The following is a 23,038-nucleotide window of genomic DNA, read 5'->3' on the forward strand; positions in this document are numbered from 1 at the left end:
CTCATTTTCCTGACATCTTTAAAAAATCACCTGCAAGAGGCGGTCCGATGAGAGACGCGATGCCTTGGAACAACAGCAAGAGGCCAAAGGCATTAGTAAGTTTCTCCAACCCGAGAAGATCCACCAGTACCACTGACGTTAACCCCACGTATGCTCCGATGGTGAAACCAAACGTTGTCGCATACATGGCTAGTCCCCAGAACTCGGTGCAAACTGCTGCTAAAGCCGTACCTGCAATTACATATTATAATTTATAATACAACAAATGTTAGAAAATTATATAGGCATAATGCGTAATCAGATCCATGGAGAAAAATTTAATAAAACTATACTTACTAATGCCAGCTATGGTGAGGCACATGTTGTATGCCAGCAATCGATTTACCCAAGGTTTATCGCTGATAAAACCGAGGACTATCCTCCCGATCAAGTTCGATGCCCCAATGATAGATATCAAATATTCCGGGTGCGCTACGCCCAAGTTCTTGCTCATGTTAACAGTATAAACATAGGGTATATAAAATCCTATACTTGTCAAAAAGTTTGATACAGAGAATAATACAAATATGGGGTCCACCAATAGTGACAGATCGAGCATTTCCAATAAAGCCGACTTAGACTCTGAAGAGCATGGCATCCATGCACATTGTTCCTCATCGACTTCGTCTCTGGTCAAAGACTGAATTCTTTCTGGAGATGAAGCCCGGAATTTTGTAAGGCTCGTCATACTTCCTTGATATAATACATCTGGCCTGTGCATGATGCCACTACCATGTCTAGAATGCGGCTGCTGCTTATGTCCATGAGATTTGTTCAGAGCGGGCTGCGAAAGAGTTAGTCTAGCCACATCGCCATCTTCGGCATGTCCGTTTGCACGTGCCATGTGCTCAGTACTTTGCGACCTTTTCAGTGGTGATTTCTTTTGTTTCGGAAGCATGGGTTCGCTGACCGGTGTTCTTGGCACTTCGGGTACAGGTCGGAACATGAGTCCCAGTGGCACGCAGTTTAATATAAGGGCACCTATAATGGCCATGGCGCCCCGCCAACCATAGTTGGATATTAATCCTTTTGTCAATGGCGGAAAAATAAACGTTCCAAGTCCCGAACCACACACCGCAATGCCTGAAATAGAAGAAAGTAAAAACTAGATTAGCTAATATATTTGAGATGCAGTAAAAATACGTCTAAATACCTGTACAGGTACGTGTACGTATATTTATTTCGTTACACTTGCTTGAAAAAGATCTTATTTCATGCAGGTGTACTGAAGGACAAAAGCCTATTTGATCCCGCGGGAGTTGTGGATTGTGCATAGGGAATGCAATAACCGGGCGTTTTTCATTACCGGTAATTTACCGACGCGAGGTCCCACTAACCGGTTAACCGGTAAATTACCGGTTATACGTTTATGAAATAAAATACATTGATTTTGCATTATTATTGATTGTGTCCTTATTTTCGTCAGTAACCTTTGAAAGTAATCAACAGCACGTTATAGAAACATCGACAAAACAAAATAAAGAAAATAAACTATAAACATTAAACAAGATATATTTACTAATCATATTAAATAAAAAATCAAACATGTATCATTTCAAAGCGAAATGAACTTGTACATTAAATAAGCAACATTAAACTTTTTTAATTCTTTAAAAATCGCAGTAATCAAAGGGTAACAAAAAAGTGACAGTCGTCATTTAAATGTCATACACGTTTGCATTTACACATCTATCAATATAATATTGTTATTAAAGTAACTAAAACCGTAATCAACATTCATTAAAATCTAGTAAATATAAGAAAAAAAATATATTTAACAGCAAGATTAGTTTCATATCATTTTAACACTAGTTACTTTAAAATTGCACTTTAAGAGGCCGTTATCGATTTAAGTCGCAAAAATGTCAAATTGATAGATTAAGCGCATGAAATTGTACACCTTTTGTTAACTATTAAAAATAACAAGTACTGGTTTCTATTAGCACGTCTTGTTATCTTTCATTATAATATTATTATGTTTTTAAAACAGACTCACTTAATTAGAAATGATTTTTTTTCTGATGGACGTTTAGGTAAACGCGCAAAAAGCAGTGATTTTGTCGATCTTATTTGTAAATTTCGTTAAGTTTGGACTGCTAAAAATGGTAATTTTGTATTACTTACACATATCCTGTACTTCAACTTTAATAAACTACATTTTTGTTACTATAAATTTGAAGTAGTGTAAATGAAAGTTAGACGAAATCAATTTTCTCTAGAAATTACTTCAAAACAACTGACAATTTCTCTGAAAATTGACTTAATTTCAACGTAATTTTGATACTTAAACAATCTACAACATTTGCTGAAACTGTTCTTATACATCATTTTGTATAATTTACTACCATAATTTATATGAATTTTTAAAAACTATCCCTTCTCGTCACCTATTACCAGGGACGCACGCTTGCGACCTCATTATTAAAAGGCAAGATGAAAAAACGTGCTAATAGAAACCAATACTTGTTATTTAGATATTACGTAACAAAAGGTGTACAATTCCAACGACTAAATCTTTCAATTTAAAATTTTTGCTCTAAAATCGTTACCGGGCTCTTAAGATAGGAGTTGGAATCAGGAACATGTCATCATCAGATCATTCTGTTAATTATATATAAAATATAGAACGTTGCTTAGACATTCGTGAACGATATCTTGAACACAAGTAACCAGCGGTAGAAAATGTTCTTTCGCATTCCACACTTGTCTGACACTACAGACTAAAACAAAGGACACTGAACATAGTAAGGCAGGTCGGGTAAGGGTGGTGAGAAGGGAAAGGGCGAGGGATTAGCGACCACTCATTTGTCACAAAAGATTGCTTCCTAGTTCCTACTCCGACGAGATCATAAGATGCAGAAAAGTAAGTACATATTTTAAGTGTCTCTTCGTAATCGTAAACTGTAGTAATTGTTTTTTTGTAAGTACGAAGACATAGATGGGCTAATTCAACAGGTTGTTACATTTTTATTTGCCTATACAACGTTCGGTAAATTCCCGGTTACGGCTGGAAATTACCGGTATTTTACCGACTGTAATATTGGTCAAATTACCGGGTAACCGGTTAACCGGTTAACCGGTTAGCATTCCCTAATTGTGCAAATGTTTTATTTATTTATTTATTATGTCACTTATATAAACCAAGTACAAGCATACAAGAGTTTTACTTTTAAAATACTGACGTTTATAATTTAATATTTTTGTTTATGTTTAAAATTATTTAATTTGATTAATTTAACAGCCGTTTATAATATTTTTACTTAATTTTTAATCGTGGCTGAATATCGTCTTCGATGCCTCAAGAAATTACAAAATGGCGGACGAATGTTTGATATGTCACCGTATTTAAGAATTATTTCGCTTAAAATTTAGTTTTTTCTTCGCAAGTGTGATGAAAAATATTGTGTGTAATTCCGGGGGTAAGAATATTCCAAACTCGGGTCTTTAATTCCCGCTCTCATATCCAAAATTTCACTTAATCCCCTCGTTGCACAATGTACTATTGTAAAGCAAGGGAGATATATGTTAACAAATTTACCTGTAGCAAGACTCCTATACCGCTCGAACCAGACGGTGACGCTGACGATGGCGGGCAGGTAGATGAGGCCGCAGCCGAAGCCGGTGCCCACGCCGATAGTGAAGATGAGCGTCAGCACGTTGCCCGCGAAGGCCGAAACGGTTACGCAGCCAGCGGCCAGAAGGGCCCCGCCCACCGTCACCAGACGACAGCCCCAACGGTTCACGAATGAACTCGAAATCGGACCTGAAACACATCAAACTATCATTTGTATCGGAGTTTATTTTAAAACAAATATAAATGTCTCATTATTGTTGGGCCGTAAATAATTTATTACATTTACATTGCCTATAAGACGAACTCACGTGACATTTATCTTAGTAGACCGAACGACGCACATTTCAAAAACGTGAAAAATGTTGTCCGTATCATAGATAGCTTTTGCGACCATTTCGGCATGTCTTTTTATTAGCAAGTAGCATTTAAAAAGTAGTATTCGCGGCAATAATTCAAGATATAAACTTAACTCATTATAAACATCCCGTCTTGTAATGTTGCAATAATTGGGACAAATAATATCATACATACAAAACATTTATTCTATTCCAATTATTTTGAAGGTCAAACTTATTGGAGTCAAACACAGATTTCTCTTAGTTGAAATATCTACTCTTTGGCTTACAAGTTACAACACACTACCTATTTATTACCAGAGTAAAATTCGTAGGTACCTGAACTCAGTGTGACCCCGACGAGTATAGAGACGATCCAGGCGGTCTTGGCATAACCCTCGTTGAAGAAGTCCAGGAACTCATCATAAAAGATACCGAAGGAATAAGTCATGCCATCGGCTGGAAAAAGAGAAAAAATACTTGAATGGCGTTGTTGGTTCGCGTTCGTTAGGTTGTTTCAAAAGCCTGATGGGCAAACTGTCCAGAAATAGGAGCCCCTCATAACGGGGCTCCGTCAAATCAGGGAACGAGACAATGATTATCATGATTCACGAATGTGTCTAGGAATTTCACTTCTCCTACCTATTTATTGGTTTAATGTGACTACCGTCAAAACATTACACAGAAACTTTACGATCGGCCGTCGAAATATACATTTACATTACCTATGCACATTTTTGCACAACCAATCTATATTATTGCATTGCATCCATTCCTAACGCGTTAAAGTTGAAAATACTCGTAGATTCCTAAAGTTATTTTGCTTCTAAGATTTAGACAGTCACATGCGAGTATATGTTCAGTCAGCATCAATAGTAGCGGATGAAACAACGCGCCAAAAGTATCTGACATCTCAGATAACGTTTCCAAATGTAGATAAATTTCTGAAATTCATGTTCCAAAGTATATCTTTTACAGTCTCAGTTGTTCTATATTAAGGACATCAGTTTTTATTAAGCGGTTATAGAATGAAAGAATACTTATAAAGCGTTATTTGACCCGCTACTTTTGATGCTGACTGTACCTACGATATACAGCAATTAGGTACAGTACAGTCAAGTGTAAAAATATGGGGGTACACATCTTACTCAAAAATATGTCCCATAGCATCTTATTCCAGTGTAATAAGAGCGTAGTACCATATTTATGAGACGATTCTTCCGAAACATATTTTTGCACTTGACTGTACTGCACTTGAAATCTTATCACGCTACAAACTTATAAAAAACTAGGTTAAAATGATGGGTTCGTATAGCAGGTATTTTCTATGCCTTCACAATATCGGCTCGGCGGGAACTAAGGGAAGTAGACACGTGCCGACGACAAAGCGAGCGCCATTTATGCAGACAAAAGACCTGCGCCGATGTCTCCGGCATTTCAAGACGAAAGGAACGGGGATATTGATTTAATAAAGGAAATTAATTACATCACCATGGGAGTCTAACGGTTGAAAAATGAATTGTTTCATTACAATATTAACTGATAGGTACAATTCATTTGTTTTAGTTTAAAATTTAATTTAGAGGTATATCCGTTCACTGGGTATACATAATTGTTATAGGTAGGTAGGTGCTAATTTAGAGTAGAGTACTCTTTGTAAAAAATCATAACGAATTGAGTTATGATTTTTTACAGAATGACTCACGCTGTGATAATTAATATGTGATTTGAGCAACTTCCTTTAATATGAATTTAATGAAATAGATAGGTACGTATTTTGACTGTATGATAACTGTGAAACTAGTTAATGATATTATTATAGTTATAGATATTAAAAACTTGTCTGCCTAAATGTAAATCAGTTTGGGTTTGGCATTTTTTTTAATTCAATGGCATTTTAACGAGGACGTCATAGCGTTTTGTTTGTTTTGCGTAAAAGGCGTCTGCTAATTCTGGGGCTCGTCCATGACACACAAATATTATAAAGCGATGCGATGGTTACGGTGCTTCACTACGCTCTTCTAATAATACATTCTCTGGCTGGCCACGTCAATGTCTTTAAATAATAGCTTTATATCGTAAAGTAGGCAATTAATATATGATCTCAGTTTAGAATGTTGTTATGGTTTTAACTGTGTATTTATTTATTTATTTTTATTTATGTAGTTGCGGATAAAAGAACGTTCCAAGCGTATCTGCCATCCTGGAATTCTTTTTTAGGAATTTGGAGACATATCCCTAGAGATTGCGTTCTAAGGTATCTGACATAGCCTGAAATTGTTCTACATATGGGGAATTATAACCTTTCGTTAAGCTATCAGAGAACGGTATCAGAGTACAGTCACGGTCTTTAATTGTTTATCCATTTAGGGTTCAAGCTAATTTGGTTGTTTAATACCGTAAGTATATAAATAGCACAACAATTTAAGACCGTGACCGTACCTACTTATTTTGCTATTTTTGCTCTTAAGAATGTGAGCCTCATCGTCATCGGTAGTAAACAAATGTGACCTTCAGAATTTTTGGCAAGAATACTGATGCACAAAAATATTAAATGTTTATATCAGTGTACCTCCATAGGTAGCCAAAATGATGAATGGAGTATATTGTTTGGTTATTTAATTTACTGGAAAGTAGGTATACGATGATCCGCTAGATATAAAATTAATGAATAATCAGGACACAATATACTCGTACCTATCTGGGTTTACCCTCTGGGTTGAAAGGTCAGACGGCAGTAGCATTCGTAAAAACTAGTGCCTACGGCAATTCTACGGATTAGTTGCCAAGCGGACCCCAGGCTTATATGAGCCGTGGCAAAAATGCCGGCACAACGCGAGGAAGAAAAAAAATTGGGACACAATATCACTTCACGTTTAGGTGTATTTATCTTTTTATTTTAGTTGTACACTTTATTTTACCTACCTAAACCAGGTCCTTTAATTTTTTATTTGAATGTGATTTGATGAATGCATGTGAGTAATCGTTTTCAAACCCTTCACATATCGTTGGGTGGAGTGACGATGACGTCAAATAGTATGGCTCTGGGCCCTTGAGTAAACAGTGGCATTACTGTATTACTGTATATTTCATTGATATATTGGTATGGTACGAACAACCGTTTTTACCTTAGAGCATTTAGCCAACCGGAGTCAGTAGCTTTTAAGCTTACCCCTCTGTCGAAAATCTCGGCCAATCGTCTTACTCACGTCATACTTATTGCATGGACTGACGTTTATTTGACATGGCTATTTGTACGTTTTGTACAAATATCCATACATTTGAAGTTTTCCTCCCCCGAAAAATCGGCAGACTGTTTTGTACAGAAAATGACAGACAAGGCGTCTCCGGTCGGTTAAATGCCCTATGGATTTTACAGATTGCGTGACATGACATTGACGTTTCATACTTTACTCTGCGTTTCATTGACTTCGCAAACACACTTAGGTAAGGAATTAAATCTCCATGTACCAAAAAATGTCATTAAAAAACCTTAAATAGGTGGCGCTACAATACCTAGAGTACTTGAACAAAAAAATCAAATCATAGACAGCGCACTTCACTCTGTCAATAACGCCTAGGTTCTTAGCTATTCTAGCGTTACTCGGGAGAGATTTGGAACTATTATTTATAGCTGGACACTGGGGTCACACGAATTTCTAGGTTTTTTGACTCCTCCCCCCTCCTTGTCACACTTTGTCACATATGGCAAACCCCTCCCCCCTGGTGTGACGTCACATTTTTCGCTTTTTTTTTCAACAAAATCGGCGAATCGAATTTGTTACTATTAATATTTTATCAAACTATTTTGAACAAAAGAAATATTAGTAATTATAACACAAAACCGATTCGGAAATAAAATTAAACGATTATCGTTCTAAAAACTCGTTATTTAACTGTACAGCGAATCATTTTTTTTTAAATAAATACTGGTGAAGTTAAAGTGACGTCACAAAGTTTGTGACTCCCCCCTCCCCCTTGTCACAACATGTCATATTTTCTTGACCCCCTCCCTCCCCCTAAACGTGTGATGTAATTAATGGATGACCCCTTTCGCAAAAGTTCTACCATAAGAGATTTCACTCCTTTTAATTCCACACTCCATAATACTTCGCGTGTGCGAATGTGTTCATCTGGTGTAATAACAAGTTAATTAACTTATAGCACAGCTGACAAACATATTTACAATCAGGTCGTGGTCAAAGCTAGCCGTTATAATTCGTAGTAATACCGTTTGATTGACTCGATGAATTGTGCCCTACATGCAACGCATTTTAAAAATCTGAGCACAATCAATTATTAGCACATATGTAAGTATAAAATTGCAGATAAATTATTCAGCAACTAGTAACTAATAATGTCAAGGCAGCGCAGTTTTCAATTAGCGACCAGGTGGGAAACGTGTTTCTGATTTTATATACCTATAGTACTATATAATTAGGTTTCTACTTGTAAGTATGCTAAACAATTACTGACACACAATTTTCCCTTTTTACTAAGTTCCCATACTATGTTACTATCACTGATCAGCTTGCAGCAGCATCTTAGCTCACATCTGTTATTACTTTAACAGATACACGCGTAGAGTATTGTAATTGTGTGTATTTTGGATTCGTTTTCTTCCTATAATAATCTGTTTCTATTTGGTCTTGTGTGTAAGCTTTTCACGACCCATAAACACGCGCAGGAATAAGTGAACGGAGGGATTAAAAATGTAGCGTGCAGATTTTCCAATTATAATATCGAATCGAATGCACATCAAATCATTATAAAATACGTCTTGCGAAGAGGTTCAAGTAATAAATTTACCCAACGGTAATGAAATGACATGCAGCTCATGGCAACAATGTTTCGTTTCGACGAATACTAGTAAATAGTTCTTATCGTGCAGTAGTTATTTTCGATTAGGCATGCTGATCAATCCCTGTGTCCTGCAATAAAATCTAAAAACAAATTCCTGAGATAAAATAAGGTACCGCCTTGATATATTGATTGTTTTTACCCTAACACGAGTATTTATTGATGTGTTTTAACCATTACGAAGTGTGTATAAGTGTATATTGTGACTTTTATTAGCTAGATAAAGTTAATATCATTAATTATAATTTTAAACAAAATAACAATACAATTTTGCATAAAATACGTAAGTAATACGATTCTCCTTAACTAACCTAAAAAGAAAATTAACAATCAAAGCTAAAATGACTTTTCATCTCTTATAGGTAATTAATCTTAGTAGTCTAGTTACGTATCAGTATTCAGTATTGTATTTATTGCAAGCCGTGGTACAATATGTAGTAGTTATACGTTGTAGGCAAACCCAGAAGCTCCGGCAACCTATGTTAGACATTTCATGGATGTAATAATGTATAGGATGTAGTAAACGCCCCTATGATGGGACTGGGATAGTGTAGACAAATCCTGTGAAACAAATATTTACCATCAATTTTTAAACGCTGGCCACATTTTACCATAAAACAAGAGCCAAAGAGTTGCTTAAGTTTATTTTTTTATTGATATTTGTTAGTTTGAAAATTAATGACGCCATACATCTCATGCCTGGAGCAAAAAAACATAGTTTTAATTGGTTAATTAATATTGAAACCGATTGCAGTAGCTTTCATTCAATACATAGAAAACATAAATGACGAATAGGACATTCCACCTTTAACGCATAAAGTGGTTCAAGTCTCACAGGCGTCGGTGAAATATCAAAAATTCAAAACTCAAAACGTTCTCTTAAATGTCCAATGATTGGTGCCGTTAACATAACTGGGCAAACCTTGAGTTGGCAAAATTGGTGTTGCGAAGCTCGGAGTCAGGGTATGCCTATAGTCTATAACATACAATACTTATGTTTTTCCGTACCAGGAGCAATGGGGTGGGTAGATTTATTTCTGTGTTTGGTGTCTATACAAAGGGGACATAAAACGGCTAGACACATTCCATCTACGATGCCTCCGAGGAATACTACGGTTGAAGTGGCAGGATCGTGTTCCAAACTCGGAGGTTCTTCGTCGAACGGGCATGCCGGGTATGGAATGTCTGCTCATAAAGGGCCAACTGCGTTGGTGTGGGCACCTTGTACGTATGGCACCATCTAGACTGCCTAAAGTAGTGTTTTACTCTGAGCTAGCTGCAGGTAAACGCAAGGCTGGTGGGCAGTACCTACGCTACAAGGATGTCTTAAAACGCCACCTTTCGGCCACCGGCGTATCATGCGAGTCGTGGGAGGAGCTTGCATCTCGGAGATCGGACTGGCGAACTGCTGTCAATACAGGTCTTAGTAACTTCGAGCACACCCGACTTGAAGATCTTGACGCCAAACGCCAGCTCCGAAAAACTCAGCCCAAGCCCTCCTACCATTACACATACAACGCATCTGGGCAGCTCTACTGTGATTCGTGTTGCCGGACTTTTAAAACAAAATTTGGATTCGCAAGCCACGTCCGCGCCCATGCACGTAATAGTTAAGACCCTTTTATTTGTCAGGATGTCGCCGTCGACGGATACGTCTGGGAGGACATCATCATCATCAGATTTATTTCTGTTGACCAAGGGAATTCGTAGTGTTTGAAAGGAGTATCAATTTAATAAATCGTTGCTTGGCACGCAATTTGCAAGTAATAGATATGTACAGTCGCTTACAGATATATCGGAGCGACAAACTGCTCACAAAAATCTAAACACGCCTCTATTAACAAGGTGCTAGAGTGTGTGTTCAGGTATTTTTGAGCCACTCGGCTGCCCGATATATCTGATGGCGACTGTACTACGTATGTACACCGTGTTTTATTGAGTTCCGTTAGCTCCGGGGTATAGGTAAGTACGTTTAAGGAAACTAAATGGCATAGTTAATAAAAAAAATTTTTTTTCATAAAACGTAATTAAATATATAACTCTGTTGTAACACGGGCATTACATTTAATTCAACCAAACATTTTAAAATTGTGCCATATCAATGTCATTTCAAACATCAATCATCCGAGATACTTAGTACATACTTCGTTTAGTAGCAAAAGTATAAACTTGTACTAAACACTGATCAATATGTAAATATAAGGCAAGTGTATACGCTCGTAAGGGCCTTATAAGATAAAAATCAATTATTGATTATCTCTGAACTCGATTTAATTAGAATACCGGTTTCTTTGAGAAAGTAACTTAATTTAAGCTTAGGAATGTACCCTTGAAATTAACGGAAATAAAAAAAACACGGTGTATATACTGTGAAAATAATAACCTACTTATATATATAATACAATTTTCTGTAGAGCTGATTCAATAAATAATGATTAAAGCAACACTTTTTTCATTGCTCATCTTTCTTGTAGGTAACTAGGTAGTTATTTTGAAGTAATGAAATGAAAAACAATAAGAACAATAAGCCTTTTGGTTGGTATTGGTTCAGTTGCTATTAAATACTTCCTTATGTGTAATTTAAGAAGACTGTTGTTATTATTGATTACCTGTTGAACATTTATTTTTATTGATTTTCGGAAAAACAATTGCAAATAATGTTAAAACAATAAGTCGTATAAAAAAGATTATAGACTTTACCTTATATGTTCGCATTAAGCATAAAAATCTATAAACTTGTCTCTCTCACCGACTTCACTGTTCTTTTATTCTTAATTTAGTTTTTTTGTGAATCTTTATAAAGAGATTCTAAAAATAAATTAGAATACGGCATGTCATGGTTATATACCATCATTGGTTGAACTATGGGCTCTTTCTCTGGGGGAATTAGGGCTCTTTATTAGACAAAATAAATGCATTCGTTCTAATGACCAACTTAGCACACTCGTATCATAATGTACTATTGTATGCATTTCGCTCGTACTCGCATATTAGTGCGAGCGAGATGTATCGAAAGTAAGCTATGCAGACGCTATCGAATATGTCAGTTTGACACTGCCAAGGCAGTGTCGGTAAGGCTACAGTTGTAGAGTAACTTTTAAAAGTCATTCTGACAATTCAGTTTAATTTTCAATTTTGTTGGACGTCGTAATGTTACTAGTACTTTCAGTTATTCGTGGTGTTTTTGTTATTTTGATCACAATTTATAAACTACTTATAACCTAATATGATGCACAGTTTACATTAGTGGTCAATTCATTCCAAACTCTTAGCTATTAGTTTTCCTACACATATGAGAAAAAAAAAACAATAATTATAACCCTAATATAATAATGACTATGTTCCTTTAAGGGGCCCACCCACTGATTACCAGTTTGCCGGACCATATCGGCTTCGCAAAATGACAATCGCGATTTACTGACAGGCCGATATAGTCCGGCAATCTGGTAATCGGGCCCCTTTATTGATTTAATTTCAGTACTTTTGGGAATATGTAATATTTAGCCTCTACAATATAAATAATTACTTTTAACTAATGTTTGCATGTAATATTTATTTCGTCTTGTGGCGCTTATTAGGAAGATAACAGTGCAAATTAGGTTGAGTAAATGAGTTGAAATGAGGATGTTCATAATGTTGTGTAAGCAGGTAGCGAGAGGTCATTGTGAAGATATCATAATAAGTTTATATGATTCGGTTGTTCAGACACCTTCACAGAAACAAGCAGTATTGGACTTTGTGTCACTGGAATAAGAGTGAGATGCCAAGTTTTACTTTATTTGGATGTGCGTCTTGGATCTCGCGTGACTTTAGCTCGTGCACAGCCGGGTCGAGATGACGGGACGGACCGTGATAATGCAATAATGCCCCATCCGCGTAATGAAAACTTATCTTTACGTATCAAATCCGGTATTTTGCGGAATACTCCCGAACTGCCTGATTCACTAGGAAAACATTTTGCCTTTACTGAGAGCTCAGCTGTTTTACTTAATCTTTATATGCGTGCTCTGCGTGAGCAGAGATCTTAGTAATGCTGGCTCGTCTGAAGTGATGCCGTTAATAAGCATTGTGAATAAAGGCCCTGTAATCTCGTTTGAACGAAAGGTTTTCAACTGGGTTCTCGGTATAGGATAATTTAGATGTATTTACCTACTAGCTCTATATGTTGCTCAAATAGATGTAGGGTATATATGAATATATCTACTTAATGTTTCCTTATCGATAGAGCGTACTCGTTACGTTCAATATCAAATAGAATAATTTATTTGTAATGGAACTTAGTTAATGACATGTAGTAATAATGCAGATTGAAATGTTATAGCAATAAAAACAGTAGAATACGATATTAAATCAATATAGTTAGTTATTTTACATGGGAAATAATTACATATCGGCAACACGTAATTTGTGGGCTAGTGACATGAATTTATTGATAAAACATAATATCGGAATAAACATGTTATGTGAACTTGAGATAAATGTATTGTAACCTATTAACCTATTTATTATATGGCATCAACTCATCATTATTTCTTCTAGTTGTGAAAAAATTGCATATGTGTAACATACCTAGGTGTCGTTAGAAGAGTTGAGGTGAATGATTAAACACACAGCTACATAGAGTAATAATCGCAAAAACAGTATTGAATGAATGAACCAGGGATGTTGTGGAGGTCGGTTTTTTGACATCCGGATATATAAAGGCTCACATCCGTGGATGCAGATGTGGAAGTCAAGGGTAGGTACATAAAAAAACGTCAAATATTACATTTTAGTAATTTTTACCAAAAAAAGAAATTTAGTATTTGAACAAGAATATAGGTGCGTTATATTTAATAAACAGTAACTTGGCCGACTTTTCAGGATCTAGACGTTTTCGTTACAGGTAACCTAACAATTTACTGAACTATTCTAGTTCTACACTATTAAATTAAAAAATAAATATGTTAAAATACCTGATGTGTCTCTTTTGTACTGCCACTTCACCGCTAAACAAGTTAAACTGATCCGGGTGCATGGATTAATGGCTTTTTTTTTTGATGAAGTAATTGTAAGTTCCTTCCGATAATATGATAGTACCGCGCTGTCCGCCATAGGCTAAAGTGTCCCATCGACGAATTAAAAATATGTAACGAGATTCCTATGGGCTAATTGCGAAATTACCTAGCATTTAAGCCGCCGTTAAGACGTTTCTGTACCGACCTGTTTGACATCCGCATTAAGCATCGTATCGATTATATGCGGATGCGGATTTTGAAAATAATGCGAAAGTTTTGCGGTTGTGGATGCGGATGCGAATGTTCGCAACATCCCTGGAATGAACAAGTGAATGTGACTCAAGGGCACAATCAAGCTAAAAAAGATAAAACCCTTGAAGAAACTTTTATGTCCATCATGCAGTTAGGGGTTCAACTTGCTATCGGTATGAAAAAATAATACTGACATAAAAATTTCGCTACCATTAAATACATGATTTTTCACCACACTAGCTGGTAAAGGCTCTCTTGAAAAATGACAAGAAAGTTGCATTTTATTCACAAGAGTGGCAAAGTGATGAGTTGTTTCCTCATTTTGGCTGGTGGAATAGCTTCAATTCTCGTGCCCATACCTAGTATACTATAGGTACAATGAATGAAATGTTATATGTCTTTCTCTTTTACTCTCACTAAGACGTAATTAGAGTAACAGAGAAGAATGCCCGCAATTGACGAACATCGATTTTCGCGGTTATAGCCCTGTATTGTAATGTATAGAATTATTGAATTGAATATACAGAGACACAGACTAGTGTCCTACAAGCATGGACACAGACTAGTGTCCTACAAGCAAACCTCCAGCACAGCGTGGCCGCTACGGCCCAACTGAGACGCTGTCTGGTAGGTTTGCCAACGGCCGTTGCCCTCCTGCAAGAACCCTGGACGGGCAACGGACTCATACGTGGGCTCTCCGACACCAAAGGTAAGCTCTATTACTCCACGGAACACGCCGTCCCTAGGGCATGTATCCTAACTACTAACAATATTACTGCACAACCGCTTACTGAATTCTGTTCCAGAGATCTGTGTGCGATTAAACTACAAGTTCCGTTGCCAACAGGCTGTTGCGACCTAGTCCTTGCCTCGGCGTACATGCCTGGAGAGGACGAACCGCCGCCTGCGGAACTACAACGACTGGTCCGCCACTGCGAGGGAGCAGGCCTCGCGATAATCATCGGGGCCGACTCCAACGCACACCACCCGCTGTGGGGAATGGAGGCCAGTAACAACAGAGGTAAGACACTTGTTGAATATCTTGTGACTACTAATCTAAACATCCTAAATGTAGGCGCCGAACCAACATTTGTTAACAAACGATGCAGGACGATTATAGACCTGACTCTGGCGTCGGAGGAGATCAGTGAACTTGTTATGGGATGGCACGTCTCTCAGGAGGCCTCCTGCTCAGACCATAGATGGATTCGCTTTAATCTACTAGCATCTAGTGACACACCAATCGCCCGAAGGAACCCTAGGAAAACGGACCGAACCACTTTTAAGAAAACACTAGGTGAAAGCCTCGACCTGCTTCCTCCGAGGGTTGACCTTCGGGAACCGATTCAAATAGAACAGCAGGTAAACAACTTAACTGATGCCCTAGTAAACAGCTACCACAAGGCGTGCCCCTTAAACCCACCGTCAAGGACGGCCATAACGGGTCACCAGTGGTGGGGTCCAGAACTGGAGAGACTCCGGCGGAAAACCAGGAGACTCTTCAACAGGGCCATGAACACAACGGCCGAAGTGGACTGGGATAACTACTATGAAGCCAAGGCTAAGTACAAAAAAAGGCTGCGGTATTGGAGATCCCTATCATGGAGGAACTTCTGCAGCAGCATCGAAACACTAGACCACGCCAACCGGGTAAGGAAAACCTTAGCGCACAAGCCCACATCACAACTGGGCTCACTGCGGAAACCCGACGGCACATACACATCCTCCCCTGCAGAGACCCAGCGCCTCCTCCTGGAAACCCATTTTCCAGGATGCGTAAGTCTCGCCGATGAAGGCCAGCAGGACGAGGAATACAGCACAACAGACAACAACTGGCAAATGGCGCACAGGATCGTCACCGCCGAGAAACTCAGGTGGGCCATAGACAGCTTCCATCCCTACAAGGCGGCTGGTCCGGATGGGATCTTCCCTGCTCTCCTACAGTGGGGTCTAGGACTCATCCAGGAAATCCTGACCGACATCATGGCAGCCTGCCTAGCCTGGGGGTACGTGCCCAGGAGATGGAGGGAAGTGAACGTGATTTTCATACCAAAACCAGGTAAGAATGACTACACAGCTTCCAAATCCTTCAGGCCCATCAGTCTCACATCATTCCTACTGAAAACACTGGAAAAACTGTGTGACAGAGATCTGAGGGATCGAACGCTGAAGAACATACCGATGCACAACAACCAGCACGCGTACAGCTCAGGTAAATCCACAGAGTCGGCTCTACACATGGTTGTAAGCCGCATTGAGAGAGCCATCCATGACAAGGAACTGTGCCTCGGCACTTTCATTGACATCGAGGGCGCTTTTGACAAGACCCACTTTACCAGTATAGGGAACGCCTTGGATAGCCACGGTGCGGAACCCGGACTAACAAAGTGGATCATGAACATGCTAAACAAAAGGACTATAAGGTATGCAGGTCAACCGCAGGCCGTAGCGGCGGTGCGAGGATGCCCCCAAGGGGGAGTCCTGTCACCTCTGTTGTGGAACCTAGTCGTTAACAACCTTATAACTAAACTGAACGAGGAACACTTCTAAGTACACAATAGGCTACGCCGACGATCTGGCAATTTTAATATCAGGTAAATTCGCCAGTACAGTATGCGACCTCACCCAGTTAGCTCTCCGGATCGTAGAACGCTGGTGTAGAGAATTTGACCTATCAGTAAACCCCACCAAAACAGAAATGGTAATGTTCACCAATAAAAGGGCGCTTGGCAACTTTACCAGACCAACACTTTTCCAAACTGAGCTACAGCTGTCCGATGAAGTTAAGTACTTAGGACTAACTCTCGACAATAAACTCAATTGGAACAACCACATCAACAAACGGATAGACAAGGCGGGAATTGTCTTCTGGCAGTGCAGAAGGATGATTGGTAAGAGGTGGGGACTAAACCCGAAAATTACCCTCTGGCTCTATAAGACAATAATCCGCCCCTTACTCTGTTACGGTGCTCTGGTTTGGTGGCCAAGAACAAACCTAGGCAACGTACGAGACAAACTACAAAGACTTCAAAGGCTCGCATGCGCGGCCACCACTGGCTGCACGAGGTCTACCCCGACTGCAGCCATGGAGGTCATGCTAAACCTTCCACCGCTGCACCTACACATACAACAAGAGGCCAGTCTCTCAGCGGTAAGGTTGCGAACCCTCAAGATATGGTCTAACATCACAGGAGCTCTTCACACAAAATGCCTGGAAAAGGTGTATGACGAATTTCCAGTGCTTAGGTCAGGCACGGACCGGATTCACAAACAAGCTATCTTCGATAAAAGGTACAAAATACAGTTATATGAGGACGACAATCAGGAAGGACTCAATCCCCGGGAGCTGAGAATCTTCACTGATGGGTCCAAAACAAACAGCGGATCGGGCTCTGGAACCTTCTCAGAAGACCTGAACATGTCAATCACCACTCCGCTAGGAGCCCATAACTCGGTATTCCAAGCTGAGTGCATGGGCATCATAAACGCGGCGGCTGCCATCACTGCAAGGAAGGTAGTAGGATCCTCCATCCGCATACTCTCCGACAGTAGAGCAGTCTTAATGGCTCTAAATAGCCATATAGTTACATCCAAACTTATACACGAATGCCACGAACGACTAATGGAGGTATGTCATAATAACAAGATCACCCTACAATGGATCAAGGGACACAGTGGATCCCGAGGTAACGATGCTGCGGACGAGCTTGCCAGGCAAGGATCGAATGCGGGGGCGATTGGTCCGGAACCGATTCTTCCGATACCATTTAGCAAGGTACGCTCAATGCTGCTGGCACGTACAGGGAAACTACACACAGAACACTGGCTGAACCAGACTGGATGCAGACAGGCAAAAGAAGCCATGCCTGGCATCAACGGAAAACTCACAAGGGCGCTCCTGCAACTAGGGAAGGTCCGACTGAGTATGGTAACCAGTGTCATAACAGGTCATGGACTATTTAACAAACATCTTTTCACAACAGGTGTCACAGACAGTCCCCTATGCCGAGGTTGCATGGAGACAGAAGAAACAGCCTCTCACGTGGTGCTGGAATGCAGCGGAGTGACTCCATACAGGGCTAAACATCTCGGATCTCCGAGAGACCTCCCCGAGGTCCTACTCAACATCAAAGGTTTGATAGGATTCCTCGAGGAGCTGGGCTGGCAGGACTAGCCCACCCCCAACATATCACGCAAAATAGGCGCAAGTCGTCGAGTTGCGGAAAAATCGCCCGAATACAATACAATACAATACAATATACAGAGACAAAAGTCAAAGGCCACGTGATGTTCCCAACCTACCAGTCATGTGTTCTCTTATCAAGTAGCATGACAAATGTATGTTGACGATGTGGCATTCAATATCACATTGCACATATTCGTATTACTTTTTGATAAAACGTAGGTATGTGATTATTTGTAGATGACGCAGTCAGATAATAGAGTACCTAACCTACATGTAGGTGTCATGATGTCTGCTTAGTTATATATCTAAATCTGCCTTCTTGATACACGTAAAATGAACTAAAATGGGATTGGATAACGTGGATCCATATTTATCTTTTGTCATCCCACATAACATACTTTTGTTACTATAGAAATACGTAAGGATGTGTTCCGCTATATTTTTGACCACTTTGATCGTCACCATGTATATTTATTAGTTTATGTGAGCTTGTGTTTTTTTCATACTGTGTAATTTCATAAGCATTCACTATTTGTGTCACAAATAGGCTACGTAAATGGGCCTATTTTTCTCTAAAATAGACTCGGTTATCGACGTGATAACGTCATGACAAAGCAAACTTAACCGCTGCCGCTAGATAGAAATATACGGAAACTATATCCTGTCATTATCACGCCCACAAAAAATGACAAATCGTGACGTGACTATTGATATGGCAACTTTTGTAATAAGTGACGATGTTACTATCACACTATAAAATCTACGATAAGATGGTAAAGGTGATATGTCAAAATGTTACAGGTTTGCTGTGCCATAGTTTCTTATCACATAAATAGCTACTGTCCCAGTATATATTTCTTATATATAACAACCGTAAGTAACATAAGAAATGTAAGTTACATCTTCGTCTTCTCGCGTCATATACATTTCAATGTCACCGCGTAACGGGTGGTATGTCTGGTGGGGCAGTATAGCCATATCATTTACATGAGTCACATAAGCACATAACGGTATTCATATAATTGATGATATAGGTATTTTATTGTGGTAACCGATTTGTGACATCATAACAGTTATGTCACCGGCCCCTATCAGTATATCGCAAAATGGGTCCGATATCACGAGCTGTGATTAAATCGGTTTTAGATTACTTAACCGTAAAAAGGCAACTCGAGTTATTGGCAATTAATGCGGGTATTGAATGCACAATCGCATCTGTTAAGTTTAAAAACCACCCCACCCAGTCACCACCATGGTCGCGTGACACGTGCAGTTCGTATTCAGATTATTAAAATATCATAGCAATCTTATTGAAACTCCACTAGAGCAGTTCTCTTCCATTATGATAAAGGTATGCGTTATAAATAAATGGTTCTTATTGCCGGTAGTCACTCTTGCGCTACTATGAAATCAAATTGTACCTAAATTGGAATCGTCCTCGACAATCGACTATGCTACTTTTTTATAATCTTTAAGTATTTTTTTAACGGTAATAGATTGTTTAAAGTGTTCAGAATACGTAATATGTAGGTATATGGGCAATTAATACTCATAAAAAAATATTCAATGTGAGGTACTTGATTTTGAAGCCGCGCGCCCATACCCAAAATCACGCGCGGATGCCTATTTTCAGCGTTGAATAAAAAGTACAAATAATTAAGGTGCAGTTCTGCAAGTATGGACTTTTCTATAGGATTCTCATGAAATATCGCCCAATGCCAAAGAAATATATCAAAATTTATGGAGCAAACTGATATTATATAATACGTTATACGTTATAATAGATGCTAATAATAACGCTTCTTTATAATTTAAGTCAAGTAAAGTATTTCATACAAAAGTAAAAGTAATGCAAAAAAATAAATAAGTGCCAAAATTGCAAACGCACATTTCAAAATATTGAATACTTAATAGTTTAATGACGTTTTCATATGTTGATATTGTGTGCTAATAAACGCTTCGAATACATTTTTCTAGACGTCATTACGAATCTAATGAGGTATCACACGTATTTTTAGGAGTAGTATCTCTATATTATTCACCGTTTTCCGTTTGTCGAGTAGACGACTAAACCCTAAACCTTTAATATTGAAGTTGATATCATATTTCTTAAACCAGAATACGCCTGTGCGTACTGGCATTGTCGTGAATAAATTGGATTTACAAAATTAGAAGATTTATGGCCGTTAAATGCCAACCACCAATTGGCGTTTCCTTTTTGTTTGAAAGCCAACGCAAAAACAATCGTTTCTAAAACCAATCTAATAAAGCAATTTGTTTCGGCCTTCTTTTTTCGAATTTTGAATATTAAAAAATAATCGTATTATACGTAGGTAAGTATGTACCTTCTATTAAGAGGGAAGAATAGCTTTGCGATCATAACGCAATAACGGTACTTTTTCTATGAAATTTAAATTTCGGGAGAAAACGGTTTCTACTAAAAAGTCTGTTTGATTTTGATATTGATCGCTACAGCATAATATATTGTAGGGTTATAGGTTTCGCTTTCAATTTTTTTATTGTATTGCAAATTTTGAGAATAAAAGGAAAACTAGTAAACCTAGTTTTTCATTGTGTCAATAACATACTGAAAAATCATGGAGAATGGAAAATATCTAGAACTGGGAATTTTTTCTCTTTTCATATGGACGAGTACTTTCCTCTTAAGTCATCAATTGAATTTGTGGATAAATATTAAAATTATAACTACAATACAAAAAACCACGTCCAATTTAGGGAAATTGAATGCCAACATTTGCCATTCCTTTTAGTCTAAGTAACAAATGTAATGATAATGAAATGTAACAAAAATCCGATTCTAACGAAATCCCACTTTGTGAAGAATTCTACGTTGACACACGCGAAGGGTGGGGCTTTAGCGGTGAGCTTTTCGATTGACGTATACTTCAGGACAGTTTGCACCCTTATCAAATAAAATGGAGGCTTTTAGGGGCGCAACCATCAATTTTGGTAGCTTGTGACTTCTCCAATAATGGCACATGGTCTCAATATTACAAAATTTTCGACAAGTGCCAATAAATTCTCCATGACTTACGCCTTAATTGGAGTAAAAGAGAAAGATGCCTGCTATTTACGAATTTCGGTGTTCATAGCCCTGATCCGTTAATGGCAGTGTGAACTATCGATCGTGACACAGATTAGTTTTATTTACGTTAGTATATGTGAAGTGTTTTTTTTTTCAGTCGAAGTATGTAAGAAGTCAAATATGAGTCGCCTTTACTTTATATATTTACAAGACAAATGAAGGTACATTACGTAAAACCATGAATAAATTACCTAAAACAATTTTTTACGTGTAAACGTTTTACGTTTTATTGTGTAGCGTGTAATTTAATATTTACACTGAAAAACACTAGTTATGCACGACTAAAACACAAACCTACATATGTAAATATACTTACAGTAATAAAAATAAACGGTGTTGTTCAAAGTGTGACCTGAAATACTTATCAAATCAACAATCAGCTACCGTCGTATGCACATTATTTATCTTGTGATCAAAATTAAACACGACTCATTGTAATTAGATAGAGTTAAATGGTTGCTTTGTTTCATAAATTTCGTTAAGTAAACCGTGCTAAAGCGTTTGTAGAAAATTAACATATCAAGAAGCATTAAGTCCTCAAGATGATATGTTGATGCCAGTGTTTATATACCTAAGTAAATTACGCTAGCCTAAAAGGGTGACAGGATAAATATTGAAGGAGATACTTCACCTGCATGAAAATATATTGTAAATCTTATGCTAGTGGTCTGTTTTCTAAAGAAGACATAACTATAATAGACAATCCCTGTATCCCCAGGAGACGGAGATGCGGCTACAGGATTTATTTTGTATTTATATGGTCTGACAATGTGTCGGAAATTTACAATACAATACAAAATAAATCCTCTTTTTTACACAATCTCAAAATACATGTACACAGAAAACGCACACAATATATAAAGACAGAGGTAAACAACGGGATGGCCTAGTATTTTGCCGAACTATTTATTATTTCGGTGCAGTGCTTTATGAGATGATAATATTTATATATATTGTATTTTACATTGTGTACGGAAAGGGATCGAAATATAGAAAAAGAAAAGAGGAAGGAGGTGGAGGAGAGGTTGTCTGGAAGAGATCGCTCTGTAGCGATAAGGCTGCCTGTTGTTTACCTCTATCTTCATGTTTTTTATGTGTTTCCATGTACATTTTTTTTCAGAGGTTGTGCAATAAAGAGGATTTGTATTGTATTGTATTGTATACACGGTGCTCACGAAAGATTTTAACTACGTACTTCTGAAGCCAAAAGAAGGAAAAAATGTTATATGAGTGTCAGTAAATTTCGCCAATAAAACTGGCACTGAAAATATTTTTTTACGATTTTTTTTTTGTAAAAACTAGTGCTTGCAAAGGTTACTTGGCACTTTTTGACATCTATCAATAAGGATATTTAGACTACGCCCCATAATGGCATCATCGCGATCACAAAGGCGTTTTGCACTAAGTTACGATAAGATGTTTTTTTTTTTTACATTGGTATTAACTCTGAAACTAGTCGAAATCCAGAAAAGTTTATATGACATTTTAGTCTCTAAACGTGATCAGTAATACACTGTCAAAATCTTTCGGTTTCCTCATGTAGCACCGTGTACAGAACTTCCCGATATTATACTAGGTACCTAAATATCATGTTCAGACGATTCTCATAGCTCTACACTGGGCTGCTACAGGCAAGTACCGGAAAATTAGAAATCACAACCTGGAAGAAAAAGAATTACTGCTAATAGC

The 23,038-nt window shown here is 38.1% G+C and overlaps 1 protein-coding gene across 2 annotated transcripts in view; it reads right to left on the reverse strand.

Moving 5' to 3' along the window:
- The window catches only part of LOC133517992 (monocarboxylate transporter 12), a 50,552-nt gene that overhangs the window by 1,552 nt on the left and 25,962 nt on the right, over nucleotides 1-23,038 (reverse strand). For both annotated transcript variants that reach the window (XM_061851528.1, XM_061851527.1), the window contains exons 3-6: nucleotides 4,288-4,407; nucleotides 3,578-3,802; nucleotides 337-1,122; nucleotides 31-231 (exon numbers count right to left, since the gene is read on the reverse strand). In XM_061851528.1, the coding sequence (XP_061707512.1) occupies nucleotides 31-231; nucleotides 337-1,122; nucleotides 3,578-3,802; nucleotides 4,288-4,407 (1,332 nt within the window). The remainder of the gene's footprint in view (nucleotides 1-30; nucleotides 232-336; nucleotides 1,123-3,577; nucleotides 3,803-4,287; nucleotides 4,408-23,038) is intronic.

Source organism: Cydia pomonella, chromosome 5, assembly GCF_033807575.1.
Source record: "Cydia pomonella isolate Wapato2018A chromosome 5, ilCydPomo1, whole genome shotgun sequence".
NCBI classification, from domain to species: Eukaryota; Metazoa; Arthropoda; class Insecta; order Lepidoptera; family Tortricidae; genus Cydia; species Cydia pomonella.